Raw genomic sequence first — 22,605 nt, 5'->3', positions numbered from 1 at the left:
GGTTGAGCAGAACATCTGTTCAGTGCATATTTCAGTGCATTAGCTTAGTTTGATATTATGCATGAAGAAGTACTATCTACCATCTAAAAGCTGCTTTTATTAGGTGTTTCTGCCTTTCTGACTACTGATCCTACGATGAGCTACAGCTGATCAAGATGTCTGTGGTTAATAGCAAATGTATTATTGCATGAATAGCACATTTTTTGTAAAACATAGACATGCAAAATTGATTCCGTTGTTTTTGCTCTTTGAGGTTTGTATGCTGCTTATTCTCCCTGAGTCACCTTTAGAACTAGCCCTTATCTAGTTCTTTACAAGTCTTAGACAAAATTCAGATAACAAACTGTCCCAGTCACACTGGATAGCCTCATTAAAGCAGTTTATTAGTTTCTGAAGGAGGACTTCACCTGTTACGGGACTTACCAGGCAGATAGCATTCTCATTTGTTGTTTTGTATCACTTTATAACCTCTTTGGTGCAGTTTCTTTTTACTTTGGGATGGGAGAAAGTCGTTTTTGGAGATTAATATTTTTTCAAAACCAGCAGAGACCAAAATTAATTACACTGAAATAAACTGGGAGAGAACAGACATCACTGTGTGTATATTATTGTGCTAGCCATTTTGAAGTATAGACTGTAACTCACATAGTTGTGTCTGAAAATGGCTAGTATATGTACAAAGATGTATTGCTGATGTAAAAATTGTTCTCTTTTAATAGAGAAATAATTTTAGATTTCCCCTCAGGTTGCTCAGTAAGTTCCAGACAGGAAAAAAAAAATCACTGTGCATCAAGTACCCCTTGATTTTAGATGACAGTAACATTAAGAAAAAAAAAATTCTTCTACCTTGTAGTGTGGAAATTATTTGAGCTTGTATCAGTATGGAAGATGTAATTCTTTAGCTTAGATGATGTTGTTCCTTACAGCAGTGCTTACTAGATTTATTAATAACGTCTTTGTGAGCCAGCCTGCTATAAATTATTACAGCTTCAGCAGAGACTAAGAAGTAGCTTAATGTTTTTCATTTTTAAGCTAATCTGTGATGGTGGTTTGTTTGGGACAATTGTTCTTTGAAGAATCCTGCAAAGTTACTTTTTACAAGTTAATAAGAGATATAGCATAATTCAGAATTAAATTATTAAAAACAAAACTCAAAGCAATGCTCTAACTTTCTTCTTTCTATTATGTAGTTGCCCTTACCTGCATCGAACAACAGGGGATACAGAAAGGAAGTATCATCTCAGATATTACAAGACTGGAACATGCATTCATGAAACAGATGCCCGGGGTCACTGTGTGAAGAATGGAATTCACTGTGCCTTTGCTCATGGTCCACATGACCTTAGACCACCAGTATATGATATAAGGTAGTCTTGTTTCAAATTCTTCAGCCTAATTAGCAAGAAATACCTCATGTCTTTTATCATCATGTATCAGAAAATGCAGTATTCTTTGCACGAAAAATGTACTTCTGTAACTGTAAACATAAGAATACAATTCACAGTGCATCACAATAGCAGATAGAAGCACACTGGGAAATACAAATACTAAGATTTTGTAACTTGCAATTTCAAGAGCTGTATATGTAATTCTTATGACTGATAAAGGACCAGGTGCTCTGGCTTTTGTCATTTACGCCTTATAAATTTGCATGTGCTTTTTCCATTTGAAAATTTATGATTTGATTAAGGCATCTTTGAGGTTCTCAGCTTGTATATTTGACATTTTGCCTACTGATGTTGCGTTTTTTCCAATTATGTTGTATTTTTTCATGTATAAGATATCAGTAATATTTTCTGCCTCTCTAATGTATAATCAAGTTATTGTCAAAAGAAGGTGCTTTGTGAATCAGGGTAGTGGTAGGTAATGAGTTTTAGCTGTGGCCAAAGCAGGGAGAGATTGTTGTTGGGAGGTATTATAAATGGGTGGAAGGGGAACTCTTGCTGCAGCAGGTGGCCTGTATATACTCAGTAGGAAAGGATACCAATTCTTAGAGAGCTTTGAAGCCTTGGAAGGTCACAAGGATCTCTTACTGGATGCTGGAAGAACATTTTGGGGAAGTATCACTATTTGCATACCCTACTCTTACACTCTTCCCAGGCGTCTTCTATTGGCCACTGTTGGAGACAGGATTCCAGGTTAGATGAACCTTTGATCTGAGCTGGTATGGCTGCTATCTTACGTTCTTACCTTTGCTATCTCCTATTCCCAACCATCTGTTGAGAGATGATAGCTCTCCCTTCATAATAATTTTACTAAAGTTAGTGCCTTTTCAGTAATTTTATAATTATTTAAATTCATATTTTGCCACAGAATTCACTGCTGCATTGCCTGGTCACATACTGTTTAATTACATATAGCTTTTCTTTCCGGAAGACTTTTGTCAATTAGCTAGCTGATGCTTCTTCTGCAAGACATCTATCAATTTTCTTTTTCTTCTTTTTAACTTCCCTCATTTTGTAATCTTTTATATTGAATTAGAATGAGGAACCAATGTATAGTAAGACTGAAACCAAGCGCCATGCTCTAAATGTCTTTTAATATGTTACATGATTTTTTTTATTGGTGGTTGGCTACATATAGAGCATCAGGAGGAGCTGAAGACATTTGTGGTAAGAGTCTATGTTTAATGGCTTGAACCTACAAGTAGTCTGCCTCAGACTTCTTTGGTGTTTGTGAAAAACAGTCATGTGCCATTGCTTCTCCTGATTTCAGACATCCAGCATTCATAAGGAAGTCCAAACAATTGATTCTTTTTTTTTGTTCGGTGGTCTTTTTGCTCTACGATGGACACAGATACTGGGGTTTCTTCAATTTAAGTGAAGAGTAGTGAAATAACAGTATAATCAGTGATGCAGATGTTAACTTTATTCCCCTTAATAGCCTTGTTCTTCTACACATCCACTTTAAAGAATAAGCACTGTCTAGGAACTATCTATTTTCCGTCTCATTGCCTTTTCTGAATCTGTAAAAGAAATATTTTCACTGTTTGAAAGCTTTTAGACTTGGCTTTGGGTCTGTCTTGTCTTCCTTTCCTTTTGAGATTTTCTTTCTTGGACGATACTTGGGGTCTGGGAAGTTCTTGAAATGATATGTAAATGATATCGCAGCTAGTTACTTTATAAACCACTATACGTTTCAAGCTCCTCTTCAGAGATCCTGAGTAGGACTATTTTGGTATAGGTGGTAAGCTCCTTGAATATTTGTGTCTAGAGGAAGCAGTGCCAATGGAAGGTAGAGGCCCTTGATTCTCATAGAGTGTACTATAGATCCACCTCTGGTATTTGATTCCTCACCTTTTTTCTCCATTGCTGCAAAGTCTGCCTATATAATCATGCTATAGTGTTTTTTTTTTTTTTAAACCTTTTGTATTGATTTGCCATTCTTGAATATCTGTACAGCTTAATTTTACTAAAATGGTGTAGTAAAATTGTCTCAGATTTTTGGTAGGGGTTTCATACCACTGATATAATACCTTTTAGTTTGGTAGTAGTCCTTCTGATTTTTCAGCAAGCTTGTGGCTCCTTACTTGCAAAGCAGTTGTAAATTCTTGTGGAAGAGATTCCATTTCCTCATAATGATTGTGGTTTGTTACTAGGTCTTCCGAATGTCTTGACAAACTTTTCTTGCAAAAACTTACAGTGAGCCCAGACTACTTTGGCTGCTTTTATATGATGTAGTATTAAATAGCTTGTATTTTGTACCGTCCTTCAGTCATAACTTTTCCAAGGCAAAGAGTCTTATGGTATTTAAGTCTCCCTCACAGAGGAGTTCTGTATTTCTGATCACCCTTATTGCCTTTTCTGTATCTTTTTTAGTTCTATGATATCCTATGTGGCAATGGAATATAAAAATTTAATAACATATTGTCTTGGTTTAGCCCACCTCTGGACTAAATGCAGGCATTTGCTCTATACCCTGAAAACCCACTCTCAGCTGAGAAATGGGAATTGAGGAAAAAAGGAAACTCGTGGGTTCAAATGGATTGAAATAGAAACATATTTAATAAAACAATAGAACTAATATTAATACTAAAGCAATATTAAGTACACAGTTATACTCAGCCGAGATGGTGGTCGCGAGCTGTGCGGTCGCGAGCAGTGCGGTCCCAGCAGTGAACACTGGTTGGTGGACACTGCAAGTGGCACAGCTCTGGCACACGGAGAGTAAGCCTCAGGAGCAGAGCGACAGGCGAGACCCTCCAGGGATGGCAGCCATTGAGGGAGAGAGTCATTCTCAGCAGACTCCCTAGTTTATAGGGAGCATGACGTTTATGGTATGGAATGCTTCTGTTGGCCAGCCTGGGTCAGCTGTCTTGGCCGCCGCTTCTCCTAGCTTTATCACGTGGCTATCTCAAGACTGCTAGAGGCCTTGATCACTATGGAAAGCCACATACCATGGCTGGCCATGAACTGAAACAAAGTGTCTTATCAACTTTGTTCTCACAGTAACGGGTGCTGCAGTCTTCTTAGAAATGCAGCTTTCCTGAACAGAAAACCGATTTTATGATTTTATCCCAGCAAAACCAGGACAGTGTTCAAAATGTCAGCACATCAGCGTACAGAGGTACTGACGGGCATTGCTGGTACAAACATTGTCTGTGTTCATAATGCCAGCATTCCTTCATGTGTTCTCTTTGATTTGTATGACATGGTATGATTGTTTTCTAGCTTCAGCACAAGTAATGGTTTGAAATACAGTAATTTTATTTTTTTTTAACAATTTAGGCTTGTTAAGAGCTGGATTAAATGGCAGAATTTTGATAGACTTGGACAGGATTATACCTGCGACAGATAGGGTTACTATACAATTGTAGCTATATTATATATTGTAGCTATACAATTTAACTCAACTGACACTGAAAGCCAAAGACCACAGTACCAAGGTTTGGGGAAGCAAAAAGATCCCTCTGTTATTTGCCACAGACTTGAAGATCACCAGAATTAATTTTCTAAAGAATCTATGTGATTTTAAATAGGTTCTTAATATTGTTCTAATATGATAGTATGTCAGCCTCTTCTCCCAGCCTTGTGAGATCCAAAGAACATCAAGATGCTGACAGAGCAATAAACTGAGTCCGGATCTTACTAACAGCTTTTATTATCGTTAGTGTCATGAACAAGTCAGTATTACTTCAGTTGTCACGCACCCCAGTCGTCGGGTTTAGATGAAGACGTTTGAATGTTAGAATGATATGAGTATTAGAGGTGTCCCAGTGAAGGAACTGTGTTGGAAAAAAGACATATTGGGTTGGGTTTTAATTCAGCTCTGTAAGCTTCTCTATTACATATGTGTTATTTTCTTTTCCCCATTCCAGAGAACTTCAGGCACAGGAAACCATTCAGAATGGGCAGCTAGGATGCAGTGAAGGCATTCCAGATCTGCAACCAGGAATTTTAGCAAGCCAGGCAATGATTGAGAAGATCCTTAGTGAAGACCCAAGATGGCAGGGTAATGTTACCCTGTCTCCTTTCTCTGTTTCTTTATGGGTGTTTGATCCAATTTGTTGATACTTCGTCTTCATCTGGGAGTTCAAAAGCCTTATTTAACAGAATGAAGAGTTGGTTTATATAAGTAATACGGGTATTTGTGAACAAGTTGTCCTGTCTGTCACATTTATATTCAGATTGCATTTTGAAAATGTTTTGTTGTGAACATGTTTAATAGATCTTTTTCAGTTTAGTTGATAAAAGTGTTGCTAAGCTCTGTCATTTGAATAAATGTTCTTAAAAGTCAGTAGGAGCTCTGTCTTGTGCTAAGTAGTAGTAATGATTAGAGTCTTCATTTTTTGAGTCATTAATAGCCTAGTTAATGGACTGTTATTCTCTGCTGAGCTTGACTAACAGGAATGAAGTAGAGTATTAAACAGAAAATTGGAGCAGCATATTAAAATAGAAGAATATCTTGAAAGCAATAGCCACAGTTTTCTTAAGGTTTTCAAATTTGTTTCGCATCTTGGTTTAGACTTGCTTATTATGTAGCCAAAGACATTAGTATCAATCAGATATTGTTAGAGCTCTTGCCCAAATTTTAGTGTAGAAAAGACTGCCATCTACAATTACTTCCACAAAATTCAAGTGGGGCGGTAACTCAGGAAGAGGTCACATGGAGATGCTGTCTTTAAGGCATTAAGGGGAGATAATTTTATGATACTTGTCCCTTTATATTTCTTAAATCTAGTATGGCGTGAGTTCCAACCACTTAAGCACCAATAATGTGTAGAGAATAATTACCAACTCTAGATCAAAAAATATTGGATATTTGATGTAAAAAGATAGCAAAATTGACCAACCACAAGCACTTTTATTGCATTCCTTGCATTGTGACAGGTCTGTGTTATGTAATGTTGTATGGCTTCTGTCAATCCCTGTAAATACGGTAAGATTGCACATAGGTTCTGGGGACTGAAAATCATCCAACTAGTGATTTCAGGCTTATTTTCCCAAGTTTTTAATGAGACTATTGAAAAGGACTGAACAAAGTAAGAGACTCTGTGTAATACTCTGATTAATAATCTTTGTTATTTGAAAGTGCATCATTAATGACTATGTGAGAATGTAGGTTTTGTGGAAAACTAGCTGAAGAAACAGGCTTCTTGTAGTATTTTGCAGTTTGTTTTTGAGAACATGTCCGGCTAAAAGGTTTGCTAAAGTCAAGATACATGATCTTTTGACTGCTGCTGTTTTGCCTACTTCTGTTTTCCCACCTTTGAAGGAAGTTAGATTGGTTTGACATGATTGACTCCTCACAAACCCATGCTTGCTGTTAGCTAAATTTTACCTTCTAATTTATTTACTTGCTCCATTGTTTTTCTGAATTTTTCTGTTTCTAGACAGAACCTTGTTTGTCATCTCCTAGCTCTTTCTTCCTGGAACCAAAGATGTAGAGAAGAGGCTCTAGAATTTGTCCAGGAAGATTTTTACTGGACAGCCTTATCTTGCCTTAACATGAAAGCAGTTTTGGTGAAATAAGGACTGTCAACACTAAACTTAAGAGAAATCCGGATATGAAATCATATAAGTTTTTAGTGTTTGTCTTACTAAAATGAATAATGTATTTTCAAGTATTCATTTTCAAAATTTTAGATGTATATAATGAGAATTTCCAGATGGTTTCTCTACCCATGGATTGCTAGTGCTTTATTTGTGTACTTTATTGTAGTATTGCTATTGAATATAAAAGCAATGAAGATTGCTTTGCATGCAAATGTGTTAGACTTTTATTTTTAAAAATGCAGGACTTGGTCTAGGTTTATAAGAATGGAGGGGTCTGTGAATCATAAGTTCGTTACAAAAAGCAGTGTGATACCTAAACTCACTAAAGACACTCTGAACACAAAAATTAGTTGTTTATTTCTCTTATTTGTTGACCTGTTTACAGACACAAATTTTGTATTAGCTGGCTACAAGACACAGCACTGTACCAAGCCACCCAGACTCTGCCGCCAGGGTTATGCATGTCCACACTATCACAATAGTCGAGATAGAAGACGAAATCCCAGAACATTCAAGTACAGGTACATAAATACGTATTAAGAATAGACTTTTTGGTCAGTCAGACAGTTGTTAATGGTGGCACTTTGGGACATGATTTAGTGGGCATGGTGGTTTTGGGTTGATGGTTGGACTTGGTGATCTTAGAGGTCTTTTCCAACCCTAATGATTCTGTGATTCTATGATTCCATGACTGATCTGTTCGAGTACTTCTATAACGCAATTGGATATTCTTAATGGAATAAAAGCACTTTCCCAAGAGCCTTGCTAAAATTTTTTTTGAGAAAAAAAGCATCTATTCAGAATGGTGAGACAGTTCTGAGGACAAAAACTATGAAGCTGTAATCGAAATAGCCTTCTTTCTGCTGAAGAATGAAAACGATTTCTATAATTCTTAGCAAAAATTGGAATCACTACGTAAACCTTCTTTGTTATGAAAAGATCAATTATAATTTCTGTCTTTTTTTCTGGTTTTGTTCTATAATTTTCCATTTCTGAGGAATATTTTTAGGACCAAAATTTAATTCATCGCCTCTCTTACTTATCATCATTACATCATTCACCGTTACATCATTTTGCATCATTGTAATACACTGTGGTGTCTTCATTGGTTTTGGTGTTTTTTCATGCAGTGATATAGGGTTTAGAATTGATGGACTTTGCTTGACAGTCTCAGGACTGTGAGTAAATGTCATTAGACAGGAGATAGATAGAATCCTACTAGCTCATCTTTCTGTCAAAGAATTTCCAAAAAGTCAGAGTCTGTAAGAATTTGCAACTTTATAGGTCCCAGAGTCTGAGATTTAGTGGGAATTTTTTTGAGACTTCTGCTAGGAAGTAGATACAAACGTGCACTGGACATCACTTTTTTCTAGGTCCACTCCTTGCCCCAGTGTAAAACATGCAGATGAATGGGGTGAACCTTCAAAGTGTGAAAGTGGGGATAGCTGTCAATATTGTCATTCTCGTACAGAGCAACAGTTTCATCCTGAGGTAAGAACTACATTCCTACTTATTTTTAGCAATTTAAAATATTATTTTTTAAATATTTTAAAATATTATTATTCAGCGATTAAAAATATTATTTATGAGAAAACCGTAATGTTTCATTCAACACAGTTGTTGAGATACTTGCTTAAGCAAAACAAAATTTGCTAAGAAATAGTTATTTGTACTGCTTTGCCTACTGATAGGCATTTTTATTGTACTGCTGATGAAAAATTAATTCATATTCTCTGGATTTGAGCATAAATAAATTTGTTCTCTTTTTTACCTAACTTCTTGGATTGGTAATGAAGTCACAGCAGTAATTGCTACTCAATAACTTGGGACAAGTTTCTATTTTATGTATAGTTAAAAAAACTTTATTGCAAATAATGAAGAGAAACTGAATAGGTCAGGAGGAGGTGGAAGGAGCAGCAAAGTCTCCTAGTGGTTGAAGTAAGACACTCCAGAAAAACAAGGTGATTTTAGATTCCTCTGTAGGCAATATCACTGTTAACTTTGTCAGATGCCGAAGCGTAACAGTGAAATGCTAGGGAGGAGAGCAGTGCCATGCAATCTGCTGAGATTTAATTCTTATGTAACACTATGAAAATATTAATGTGCCAGTTAATGGAAACAAACATGATACTTAAAGTATATGTTATGCTAGAAGCTGCTCGTACAACATTGGAGATCTGTTTTCATTTTGGGACCTTTGAATGGACATGAAGAATTCACAGCAGAATGTTATTTCTTGCATTAGAAGGTTCAATACTTAGTATGGTAGAAGAAAGACCATTCAGGCAATTGCTAATTTCTCTTCCAATTATGAAGATTTTTGAAGGCCTCCCAAGACCATGCTGGCAAAGGAATTTTTAGAATATTGACTCCAGGATTGTTGCAAGCTTCATACCGGACATTCCCTATCATAAGTTGAGCAGCTACATCTTTATACTAAATAGGTGTCAGCTATTTCTACTCTTGCTCCAGAATGTCACTGTTGTGATTACTAGAGATTTTACAGTGCAGATTTATTTCAGATCGTCTAATTTCTTGTGCATCGTCTTCCAGCCCTTTTCTGTAGTAAAGGTGTCTTTCTGCTTAGTATTGCTGCCATACTTTTATATATGACAAAGCTATGAATGAAAGTGCTAAAATAAGTCACAAGGCTAAGCCTTGAGTTCTGCTACTAATTTTGTCTGCTGCCATCCTCTTTCATGCCATCCATTGTCATCTCTTCATTAGTCAGTTTAACAGCAGATACGTAACATTGGCAAGAGTCATGTTCTTCATTATCTTAATTAATCTTGCCACATCCTTTATTGAAGTCCTTACTAGAATGACTGCATTTCCATTTTTAGAGAAGGACCTTTGATTTATCAAAGTTATATGGTGAGTCTACCATGCTGTGTTTTTGGCAAACATACTTTTAATTTTATCCCGTTTCTTTCTGTCTGTAATCTAAATGGTGACAGACAGAATAATTAGTGGACATGCAGTGGCCTGAATCAGCTATTTTTGCTCTTCTCAAACATATGTGAGCTATACTTAATATACCCAAGTTATATGTACTACTTCTGATGTCATGTCTGTATTAAAAGTAGTTACTAACTGCATCTGTCTTATTTGCCAGTTTTTAAAAAATTCTGACATAACAGTTACCTAAATAATTTCCTGTTCCTGAACCAATGATGATTTGCTTCCACATCAGCTGTAGTCACCTCAGTCTTTTTCTGCTTGTTTCCATTAGCTCTGCTGCCTTTATTGTAGTGTTGAACGTAATTCCTCCTGATAGTCAAGGAAGTTTGGTGGGGATAATGTTATCATCTCATGTAATTTTAGGTCTAGTATTTAATTTCACAGAAACAAGCAACATGCTTGCGCTGAAAGAGTTTTCATTCAACATCATACCCTGTGATCCTTTCCCTTCTTTGCTCCAGCTCTGACTTTCATCTAGTTGTGTGGTTAAAATGGAAATGCCATGTAGCTTTTGTACCTCTGACTTGAGGATTCAAAGCACTCATTTTACGCAGCTCATAGTGAAATTCAGTCTATTTAATGGTGGTGATGTGGTTTAATCAGCTGCCTTCATTCCTTAGTCTACTTACTTGATATCAGTAATATTAGTCCAGCCTTAATTTTTTTATGTCCTTTAATTTAAGTTGATTTAATACACACTTTATCCAACATTTTATTTTCTTACTGGATGTTTTCATGTACTTGTTCTTTACCAAATTCAAATAAAGAATATTGTCATTGCCTCTTGGCTCAGTCACTATTTTTTTCAAGAAATCTCTTGGTTATCACATTCAGGAATAGCTTGATTCTACTGTTAATAGATAGCAGCTGTGTTCTTATCTATAGCTGGGAGGTTAGTCTTCTGTAGTGATTTAGTTCTTTGAGTTTGTTGTCAGTCTTGTAATATCAGTATGTATAGAGGATGTGACCATCTCCAGAAGCAGTCTTTGAGGTGTGAGCTCTGCCCCAGTAGTATTTTGATATTATCTATATTACCACTTCTTATATCTGTTGCATTTACCAGAAGGCACTCCACACCACCTGGATAGCTCATAGGATCAAGAAGGCTCTTCTTTGGCTAGGACCTCAAGCTAAGACTGAACTTCCAACTACATCTTTTGCTGAAACCATTTGGAAGTCAGGTCTTCTCATTTTTTTACTTCTGCATCATTAGCATCGTGGATACAGCATTAGGGTTTTATATTTAACCAATAAACAGAGAACAGGAAAGAAAGGAATTGGGCCCAGCTTCATTTCCTAGTTCGGGTATAGTATCCACAAATGAATTCTTCATTTTTTATCACAACATCTGTGATTGATAGCTGTCATTGAACTTGGTGGAAAGATCAGTCCGAGTGTTTTGTTTAAGTGTGTCATTTGGGTGAATACTTGTCTACAGCATGGGTGTTTTGTTGTTTTTTCAGTGTTCAAGGAAAAATAAATTATTTGTAGAGTGATAAGCATCAGTAATAATTTTGTGATTTAGCATTTTACTGTAGTTTCTTGGATGATATTTGGGTTTTGCATGAACTAGTAGTGAATATAGCAGCTAAATTTTCAGTCTCAATTCAAAATCATTTATGAGAGGGAAATTTATCTAAGATGCTTAAAATAGCTCTAAAATAAAGAGCTTACAGAATTAGTTGTTGGTGTTTTTTTTAATACATAGTTTCATTTTTCATGATTGCTCTAAGGTGGGAGTCCAAGGTAAACATTTTTTTACACAGCATATGCAAAAGTGCCATGGAAGTGGCATTCTGAATTAGAATTATTGCTTACAGAGCCATGAATCACTCAACTGACACTGAAAGCCAAAGACCACAGTACCAAGGTTTGGGGAAGCAAAAAGATCCCTCTGTTATTTGCCACAGACTTGAAGATCACCAGAATTAATTTTCTAAAGAATCTATGTGATTTTAAATAGGTTCTTAATATTGTTCTAATATGATAGTATGTCAGCCTCTTCTCCCAGCCTTGTGAGATCCAAAGAACATCAAGATGCTGACAGAGCAATAAACTGAGTCCGGATCTTACTAACAGCTTTTATTATCGTTAGTGTCATGAACAAGTCAGTATTACTTCAGTTGTCACGCACCCCAGTCGTCGAGTTTAGATGAAGACGTTTGAATGTTAGAATGATATGAGTATTAGAGGTGTCCCAGTGAAGGAACTGTGTTGGAAAAAAGACATATTGGGTTGGGTTTTAATTCAGCTCTGTAAGCTTCTCTATTACATATGTCATTTCTCCTGCAAGATTTCTTAAAAGTGGTGTAAATGACTTTGAAAGTTTTATTCCCAATGTTTGACTTGTTTCTATGGAAATCCAAAGCAGTTTAAACACTGCTTTTCTAAAATATTGTAACTGACTATTTAGTATTACATAGAAGAGGGTTAAGATTCTCTTGTCTTAGGTTTGCTTTTCTTAAAATTCTGTTCTTCTATTTGATTTTTAAAAAAAAATCATAAAACCTGAATTTTCTGAGAAAACTTTGTAATACATATTGTTAGTAAATATTCTGAATTTTTCATTTAAAGGTTTTAAAATTTTCTAACTATTTTGTCATTACATAAAAAAATATGTTTAGGTTAACCACCCTTCTGTTTTGTTTAGATATATAAATCTACAAAGTGCAATGACATGCGCCAAACAGGTTACTGCCCACGTGGTCCATTTTGTGCATTTGCACATGTTGAAAGTAAGTAAGAGAACTGTTATTTTGTATCTGTGTTCATAAAAGTGAGCCATCATTTCTAAGCATCAGTAACCGAATTGACTTAACACCATTGATTTTAATGCATAAATGGCATTTGATGTCACTTGTTTTTAGAAATTCATTCCATGTTTTCTAATACTGTACATTGCTATGGGAGCTTGCTGCATTTGTATCAAATTGGCATCAGCAGTAAAACAAGAGGTGCTTTTCTTTACAAATGCAGCTTGTGCCTGTAACTTTTTGAGCTTGATTTAGCAATTTTCTACACATACTCTTGACTTTTAAAAATATATTAGTTGTCCTATTGAAACCTATAGTAAACTTCTCAGGTAAAAGTCAAACATCCTTGCAAGTGTTTGTGAAAAGAGGGCTTTAGCTAAACTGAAAAAGAACCCAGAGAAAATTATGCCAGTTCTCCTTTTTCTTCCATAGCCCACTTACATTGTAACTTCACTCAAACTGTTATATACAGAAAAAGGGAAGAGGGACCATTTTTTCCCCAAGAGAGCACTCAATTCTTCAGTATGCATCTACACACATTAATTCTGGGTTTTCATCATCAGATTTTTTTTTTTAATAGTACTATCAACCTAGGTTACCCATACACTCTTTCTGCACTTCAGAATGTGAAGTGTGTAGTTGCTGCAACAGCTATTAATGCCTTCTTTCCAGTTGTGATGCAAGGCAGAACTTGAAAGATTTCTATGTAACCGGTTTCTTATAGGCGATAAATCTCATCTTTATGAAGTTTTTGCTTGATTATGTAGTCAGTAATATCTCATATTTGTTCTTCAAAAGGGAAAAAAAAAAAGGTCTGTTCCTATCTTACTTTTTGCCTTCTGCTTCTAGAGCTGGAAAGAGGAATGAGAAACCCTATCAATTTTGGAAAGCTACAAATTTCTGCAATTCAATAGTATTTATCTTATGGTTCTTTAATGATAAGTAATGGTAGTCTCCTCTCTCTGTCCAACTTGTCTAGGGAAATGTGATGTTCTATACAACCATTTATTGCGTCACTTGCTTACCTAAAAGGCTTGCAGTGAATAGAGTCATTCTTGCTGCCCGCATCTCTTGTTTCTGACAATCTGTGGTATGGTCAACTTGTCTTTTAACTTCTGTGGGATGATCGATTTTACTTTTCTGTGGTTTAGTTACTCAAAGAAGAGGAAGGATAAGTAACCTTTTGTATTTATTTCAAGAAGCCCATTATTCTAAGACCTGTAATTCTTCAAAATATTATGGCAATGAAGTCAGTATTGACTGTTTCTTCACATCAGAAGTAGCTCACTGCCTTTGCTTTGCTGTTGGGGCTGTCTCCTAAATCAAGTCCTTTGCAGTTTGCCAGTGTTGGCAAATGCTGCTTTGACTCAGGAAAGTCTGAAAATACACATTTTGTTGCAGAAGTAATTTATGACACTGGATTTACTGTTCTGTTTACGTGATGCAAGTTTTTTCTTTCCCGAAACAGCTGAAAGAGTATGATTTAAACAAATCTACTGCATACATGCAGCATGGTACAATTATGACATGCTATAAAACTCCTGTTGGAGAAGACTACGTTTTCTCTGTTTTCTTCCTTAGACCATACTGAATGCTGCCGCCTTGCCTCTCCAGCATGGAGAGTGTACAGGATAAACTCAGCACAGCTCTTGGAGATTGGAGTTCTCTTGAGACCCAATAATGATCTACTTCTGTGTGTTTTGATCATTAATATCCGTAACAGTCCAGTTGGTGCATGATTCCTGTGAGAAGAATCATTTTTACAGGAAGCTCTCATTGACAATAAACAAGATTTCCATCTCTAAGGAATAGTTAAGCATTGCGCAGTCTAAAGATTAAGAGGGCTGAAGGAAAGTCCAAACTTAACAGTTTGTTGATGTTATTCTCCCTAAGGGATATCTTTCTAATCTGTTGCTAATTCCCAGCCCCGTTTTTTCTACTACTTTGTAGGATTAATTCTTGTACTCTTTAAAAATCTCCAGAACTCTGAGAGAATTCCTGAGATTTTTGAACATGTTGGCAGTGCTAATTTAGAAGCAGCAACTTAATTTTCTTTGTATAGTTGCATTAGACAGAATGGTATGTCCATCAGAAGAGGCTTACCTGGCTCAGTCAGCATGCTCTGGAACTCTTTGGCTTATATCATCTGGAATGAAGACTGTATAAGCAGGAAATCTTGGCAAATGAACTTGACATCTTGCAACAGTACTCACCCCCTGTCTCTGGTAGTCTGAATAGTCAGTCCATCAGAAGTTAGATGTTTGCTTACTACTTACTATCAGCAAGAGTGCCTTTCTGCTCTTGGCAACAGCTTTAAGCTTAGTTCAGGAGCTCTGACATTCTGCCTCATATGTCCGTAGAACAAAATGGTTTCTGTCCCTTCCATATTAGGGAAGGGGGAGAGAGTGGTTTCAGAGCTGTAGATCTTATCATCAGTATGAAAAGCATGAAACTCTTGGCTCATGGATCTTTTTGAATCACAAATTGTGGGTGTTCTCCACCTAACTTCAGTGAAGCCCTAGCTATGTGGAATGGGTAGAGGAAGATTTCCTACCATTCATACATGTATCTTAGCAATTTTTATTGTTCTATGTGAAATAATTTGTGGAAGCACACGTTCTCTGTAATAGCGTTCCCAGTCTTCACTCAATGACTTCCTCAGAACCAGCTGACCCTTTTTTTTCCCTTTTCTCTACACTATGTGAAGATCATGAGGAATATTACTATTCCTCCAAGACTGCTTTTGCCTTGAGACTCTGGCCGCAGACAGTATTGCTTTATAAATGTCACTCATTGTTTTTTCTCCCACGGGCTGAAGGCCTAGGTCCAGTGTAGTCCCAAAGACAGGAAGGAGGGCCCCTGATCCCGAAAAGCAGAGAAATAGTGGGATCTGACATATCTTCCTGACACCCTTTGCAAAACAGAGGATAACTAGAGTATGTTGGGACACTTCAGTAAGGGACTCTTAAAATAATGAGCACCTCTCTGTGGCACTCATTTGTCCACTGCCTGCCTGATTACAACTGGCACCTTAACAAAAAATAGATTTTTTCTGAAACAGAAACACGGGCAGACTGAAATTCTGCTGGCAAGAATTTGGAAACACTTCAAAGAACACATCTGAATAACAGCTTCTGTTATTTTTGAAATTGAAGACATTTGCCTTCAGATTGTTTGTCCAAGACTGTTCTCTTCTATTGGTGCCAAGGCTGCAATAATGAAAAAACTTCTGACTTCATGAAAGATGGGATTCCCCAGGCCAGACCTAGCCTGACCATGGTAACTTTTATATTCATAATACCCAAGCCTTGTTAGTGTAAATTCTAAGGAGGTATATAGCTGAAAAATCTGTATCTCATAATGAGTACAACCTTATTTCTACCTAACATCCTAGGCTACTGATACATAATGCCTGAAGCACCACTGCACTGGCATTAGGTAGTTGAAGTTCTTTTTGAGGGCTCTCTCCTAATCTCCATGAGCTTCAGTGATTGTCATGAGGTAGGCCACCATGTGAGGCTCTTGCTTTCCTGTCAGCTGCAACCTCCTACAACAGCTATAGGTCTTTGAGAAAATATGGTTAGCAGAATTTGTAACTTTTGTGCAGCTGGCCACAAACTGTGGTGTTCACTCTTGGAAGAAATTAGAATGATGTAGAAGCACACATTCTGAATTTAATGTGTCTGATTTACTATCCATAAGAAGAATAGCAAAAACTAATCATGCTATTCTCCCTAAATACCTTGGAAAAAGAAAGGAGAGATTATTTCTCTTTGAAGTGTTTGGAAAGCAGTCTTATACTACCCTTTTAGGGTGGTATGACTGCTTACACTTATTTATAGAATTTTGGATGAGTATGTGGTTGTGTCGGGGAAAAAAAGCTAATGAAGATTTAAGAGAGAGCATGAATCAGATTGTGCTTTTCCTATGACAGTGTGAGGGTTGACTGGACATAAGATGGCTGACTGGACTTGCTCTGGGTAAGCAGCTATACAATGAGATGATATGTAATCAAAGTGAGAGTAAATTACAAAAAATCAGTGCATCTGTTTCTGTCTTCCCAACTGTTCTTTGCACTTTCATTCTGTAGTAGGAACAGCAGGGGTCTAATGACATCATCTTTGCAATCCCTGTGGTTTCTTTTTCCTTTTCTTTTATTGTGTGTGGCTAGACTGGACTTGTGTGTATAGTGGTATTTACTGGTAAATTTTTCCTTTCTATTTGTGAGCCACTTCCCTATTTTTGTAATTTATACAATAGTGTAAATAATTGGTAAAGCATTGGACCATATAGTAAGAAGGCCACAGAGTTGTGATAAATCAAATGCTAGATAGAAGAAACCCACATCATCAGAAACAACCCTCAGCTATGCTATTTCCACTGAAGAGAGGTTTCTATGTCTCTCATACTTATTTTGTTTTCTACTATTGCTTGTACTTTTGTATCTCTATCAGAGCTACTCATTGTTTCTAGTAGAGAGGAGTGTTTAAATTTTATTTTTAATCATCGTTTCTCGTTACTCCTTCAGAAATGCAGTAGTGGCTAGAGATGAAAAAAATCTTGCCGTATCTGTAGAATTTGTTAAGAGATTTTGTTTTCAGTCCTGAATTCCTTACTTTGATGTCTTGTGTGCATGGATTATGAGGTGAGGAATGTTATTAACGGTAACTGCTTACTAAAGTAAACATTTTTTGTTAACTCATAATTTGTCTGTAAAACTAGAATCAAATATCTAAGTTGTTTAATAGTTTAACAAAGTTGCCTTTGGGGAATTGTGAATTGTTCAGTCACCTTGAGTTGAATTTTCTGGTATGAAAATTAACAAGTCATTGGTGTAATTTATGTATAAGTTAATAAAGAATTTTCTCAAAGGTTATTGTTCCTTTTTAAGTTAAATAGTACAAGTCCCACATTCTTTTCAAATTGTTTCATAATTAAGTCAGTTGGTTCTAGACTGGAAAAAGAAAACAAAGAAACCCTATAATTATGATGTCATTGTTACTTTTCCGGTTGGGAGTTCTAAAACGTTGTCTTTAAACCCTGGTGTGATAGATATTCTGGAAAATAAAGAAAAATCTAGAATACTTTGTATATACGAATTTTGATCTACCTCCCACAGATTTTTGATGGAGCAAGTAAATAAGAGTATCATGTTTGTTCGTAGCCACAAATACATAATGATGAATTATATTTTTCTTACCTTGCCTTTATGCTTATATTTTAAAAAAAAAGAGATTTCTTGTGTGTGATTGATGTTTCCATACGACAGGTGCTGTGTTTGGTACTAGGTATGTAACTGTTAAATTCACACAGCTAAATATCAAATCTGTGTGTAATTTGTTGGGGATTCCTTCAACAGAGGACACCATGAATGTAGTCATACTGCAAACTGGTTGTCAATCAAAGCCAGGCGCTCACCTGTTTTCAACAGACAGCATAGGAATTGCAAATGAATGGAGCAGCAGTCTTAACTCCACAAACAGCATTACAAATAGCAGTGGGCAGTCTGGAAATGTAAGTGTAAATAATTCTGGAAAAGTTACTAATAATAATCACTGTGCCAATATACAATGTTTATTTTACTTCTTAAACGTCTGTTTTTAAATTTCTTTGTACTTCAGCAAAAGATAAAAAAACCACAGCTATAGTAAATGTCAGGCAGTAATATTTAACTGCTACTGTAAGCCTAAATGAAATGTCTGCCCTTGACACCACATTTAACTATGTATTATTTGTGTTTTCTGTTCTTGTTTTTTGTCTTTTAGATGCAATATTTTGAATGCTACAGTGAGGAACATCATTGTTAATCAGATGTACAACTACAGGACAGCTTAATTTACATATGTCTCTTTTTTCTATAGGAAAGGTTTCATTCATGGAAGATCTTGCCTCATCCCAGCCCTCTTCTCTGCCCTAATTTGTTACCATTAGGAATGAATTTATGTCCTCCCTGAATATAATTTATACTTAAAGCTTCTTACAGTGGTGCAGTACATATGCAGTGTGTTTGGTAGTAAAGAGGCGTTTCATTACAAGGGTGATAAATGTAGTTTATACTAGCAAATTTTATCAGTTAAGGATGGAGGAGAGGAAGGAGAAAGATATATTGCAGAGCTTTTATCATCATCCTTTTAGCATCAGTTGGAATAGATCGTTTTGTTAGGTTTTATGTTTGTTGCAAAGTAATATATAAAGATAGTGATATCTCTTTTGTTCTCTCCTGACTTGTGTTTTTCTTACCTCATTTGCAGTGCAGAATCATAAGTACATACACATTTATCCCCAGAATTTTCAATTCTGGATTTCCAGCACTTTTGATCTATATTGTTTGTTTAGAAACCAGATAAAAAGACATATTTTAAATAATGTTTAAAAGGAATTGCCAATAAATAGTGCAGTTGTTAAAACTTCTGCTTTTCTTTCATGTAGCTTCATATTGCTGCCTTGTAGACTGAGAATAAAGATACCAATATGCCTACGTTTTTATCTTAGGTTCCCAGTGCAGAAGTCTGCTGCTGTATATGCAAGGTTCTGAGGAAGAGTCTGGCTTTTTATTTAGGAAGCTAATTTTGTTATTGCTAAGGTTCTGAAGCTTTTGGGAGAGACCCATAAAAACATGTCTTCTCTCAGAAGCTTCTTAGCCTTTCATGAATTATTTAGATACAGTGGAAGACACTAACTATTCTAATATGTCTTCCAGCTATGGGGAATCTTCTTCCATATATATATGCATTTTTCCCTTAGTCCTTAGGAGTCTGATGAACATTGTGTACATTTTCCATTCCACGCTCAGTGAGTCTCTGCCTGTACTACTGTTCAAGTGTGAAAATGGAAAAGTTGACCATACTCCCTTCCCTGTACTTTCTACTTGAAGTTTTATTGCAAGTGGCCACCTTTTTTCTGATGTCTGGCAAAATGTTCTGTCTGTCTTTCACTTGACTACTTACATTGTTTGATGCACTTCCATTGCTTGTTTTTCTGAATATTCAGTTCCTGATTTTTCATTAGCAGGTTGGTCTTCTGTTTTTCCATGTTTAATTCTTGAGTTTTATTGCTTGCTTGTTCTCACTTTCTTCATCTGCTGTAAACGGCTTAGTTTTAATATTTAAGTAGTCAGTCTGTTTTCCTCGCTCCCCCCATTTTCTGTATCCCAGCAACTTATTTACATTTGTGGTTTGTGTTTCTCTCTGTTCCAATAAGCTGTCTGTCTTTCTGTCAAAAAATCTCCCTATTCATCTTCCAAAACTTCTTTCACATACCCTGTTACAGTATGCTGGGAGAATATCCTATGGTTTTATTTGCTTCTAGAGGAGAAGGATGATGTAGTACTTGAGAGACCTAAACGCAGTACTCTGCTCTATCATAAAATTCCTCTTTGACTGTGAGCAAGTTGCTTAGGTCCCCATTTCTAGAATGAGGTAATACTATTGCCCTATCTATAAATGTTATTGGAAGAATGAGTCCATTAAGATTCTGTATTGATCCAGGTTGATAGTGAGGGAGGCTGTATAACTGTTGTAAATACATACCTTCTTATCTCACCTATACTGTATTCTTATGTCTTCATCTAAGTTGCCTTGTCAGTTGGACTGTCATCAGTCATTCCTCTGCTGTATCTTTTCTTAACATTTCAATCAGGAAATAATCTACTGTTCATCCTTTTTTGGTAAGTGAGAGTTCAGTTTCCATGGAGAGCTTCTACATCTATGTTTCTTTACCTCCATGTTCTGCCTTCTGGTTTGAAGCATCTGTCATTATACTTTTGTCAGACCCTTCACCTGATCTTTGATAGTACTGTTTTTCTCCAGTCAGTCTTTGCAGTTCTCTTTGCTTTATACTCCACCAGTTGTATCTAAATGGGCTTAACCTTCAGAATGCAGTTTACCCAGTGTAGTACAGTATTTCCCTTGATTGTAATTTTTCATTTCAGTTAGTACTACTTGTTTACTCCATTTCTGGAGATTAAATGGGAGGTACATCAAAGATTGATTGCATTTATCAATTATAGAATATTTATGTTAGCCCTTCCAGGCTCAGAGCAATAAATCGTAGTTTCCTTTTGAAGACTGAAAGGATAGAAATGTTGGCCATGATGTCATTATGCCCACAGTCCATGATGTATTTAAAAGATTGAATATTTGCATAGGATATATGTTGCTTGCAGTGGACGAAGGTAGGATAACCAGCACCGTCTTTGTTTTATCAAGTTTATCAAAGATGTGTAAGTACTTGCTCACGTGTTCAGAGTTAACACGGTTAAGAAGTCGATGCTTGTCAGCTCTGCTGCAGTAAAGGTTGTATGTCTTCATAGCTCATCCTGATTGCAGACTCAGTGCTAGCATTCTGCTGCCTTCATTAAGCCTCAAGTTGTCTGTTTTTACTTCATAACTAAGATGGCTTGACTGTGTGCACATGATCATTTACCAAGCTCATTTGGTAAATAATGTTTTATTAAGCTGTGATAATGCCACTGAGTTTGACTGCATGTGCATAATCTAAGTCTGAACAATGGTGATGAATCATGCTTCTTTTACTGTGGAATTAGTGTCCTGAGCCAGTGAAGGGCATAGGAAGAAAATAAGTTACTTAAGAGCAAAATTACTTTTACAGCTTGATTAAAAATACCTACACGTTTCCTCTTCCTGTCATCTTCCTCTTTACTCCCCACAAATGTAGGCAATATAACAGTACATTTAAAGTCACAAAATCTAATGCAGATCAAGAAGGCTCAAGAAGCTGCTATTTTCATAGGAAATATAACTAGTTTTATAGGGATATGCTTCCTCATTTTCTTTGTAGAAGTTCATCCATAAGCAAAGGCCTAGAGTAGGCAAGAACCAAGGGAAAGAATATATCACTTGTTCTACATGCTCTTTTTTGAAGCAATTTAGCTGCAGTGAAGAATAGTGACAAATAATTTTTCCATAAGAATCTAAGAGGCCAAGGTCTGTGCAGTTACAACATTATGACGATGTGACCCTTGTTAAGGCATGCTTGGCGTCTTTTGACTTGTGTGTCAGAAATGTTCAGATGTTCTATCGCCTTAAGAAAAGATGTGAAATTGAAAAATTTGTTCTTTTGTAACCTCTGTGAAAGTGAGAGGTAATCTGAAATGTATCCAACTGCAATGTTTAGTTAAGCTTAAAAGTGAATCTGTGAAGATTTACAGCCTAGTCTCTGTAAACTAAGGAATGTCACCAAGTACTGGTCTTTAATTAAAGTAGACTCCAAATCCCTAGGTGTTGAACTGTGTCCTTCCTGTGTTTATGTCTTTGACTACACAGCACAACGGATTTCCTTTTTTAGGAGGGACACATTCCTGAAGAGTACTTAAATTTATTGGGCCTTTTTATCCCACACTCAGGAAATCAAATGCCCCACATCTTGTTACATTTGTAGAACAGTTTCCAAAGGTCATGTTGAAGGCTTCCTCCAGAGTTGAGGCAACTGTATGAATTCTAGCTTCTGTTGTTTATGTTTCTGTCTTAATAAAGAAGCAGCAGCCTTAAAAAAAAAAAAAACAAACTAATAATTGGCACTAGATTTCCTAGCATCAGTAGTGCTGAGGACATTGCTGTTCATGATACAAAATGTAAATTCTGCAGCATCAAGGAACAAAAAGTAAGCATTGATAGTTTCCCTTTTCCCCTCTTGCACTATTTTTGTCTCTAATACTAATATCATACTCATTTTATGTTAGTACTGACGTTTGACTTCATGTTAATTGTGAATCACAAGCCCTTCTTGATACAAAATACATGTTCACTCACCATCTTGGTGCCAATACTGCACTAAGTTGTATGGTTGTTTCTAGTGATAGCTTTCTTGACATTTCTCAGATGTTCATTATATCTTACTCTGTGCAAAAAGCAAGAGATATACTGTAGCAAGCCATA

At 36.2% G+C, this 22,605-nt stretch overlaps 1 protein-coding gene across 1 annotated transcript in view; it reads left to right on the top strand.

The window, feature by feature from the left end:
• The window catches only part of UNKL (unk like zinc finger), a gene marked incomplete at both ends in the record, with an annotated part of 52,015 nt that overhangs the window by 5,703 nt on the left and 23,707 nt on the right, over nt 1–22,605 (top strand). The window contains 6 exons of the mRNA XM_082006918.1: nt 1,191–1,367; nt 5,318–5,451; nt 7,381–7,516; nt 8,369–8,486; nt 12,607–12,691; nt 18,069–18,223. Coding sequence (XP_081863044.1) covers nt 1,191–1,367; nt 5,318–5,451; nt 7,381–7,516; nt 8,369–8,486; nt 12,607–12,691; nt 18,069–18,223 — 805 coding nt within the window. The remainder of the gene's footprint in view (nt 1–1,190; nt 1,368–5,317; nt 5,452–7,380; nt 7,517–8,368; nt 8,487–12,606; nt 12,692–18,068; nt 18,224–22,605) is intronic.

The sequence above is a fragment of the Phaethon aethereus genome (genome assembly GCF_964289735.1).
Source record: "Phaethon aethereus genome assembly, chromosome: 15".
In the NCBI taxonomy this organism is placed as follows: Eukaryota; Metazoa; Chordata; class Aves; order Phaethontiformes; family Phaethontidae; genus Phaethon; species Phaethon aethereus.
Note: the sequence above shows the minus strand (reverse complement) of the source record. Positions and strands in the feature narration are given on the sequence as shown.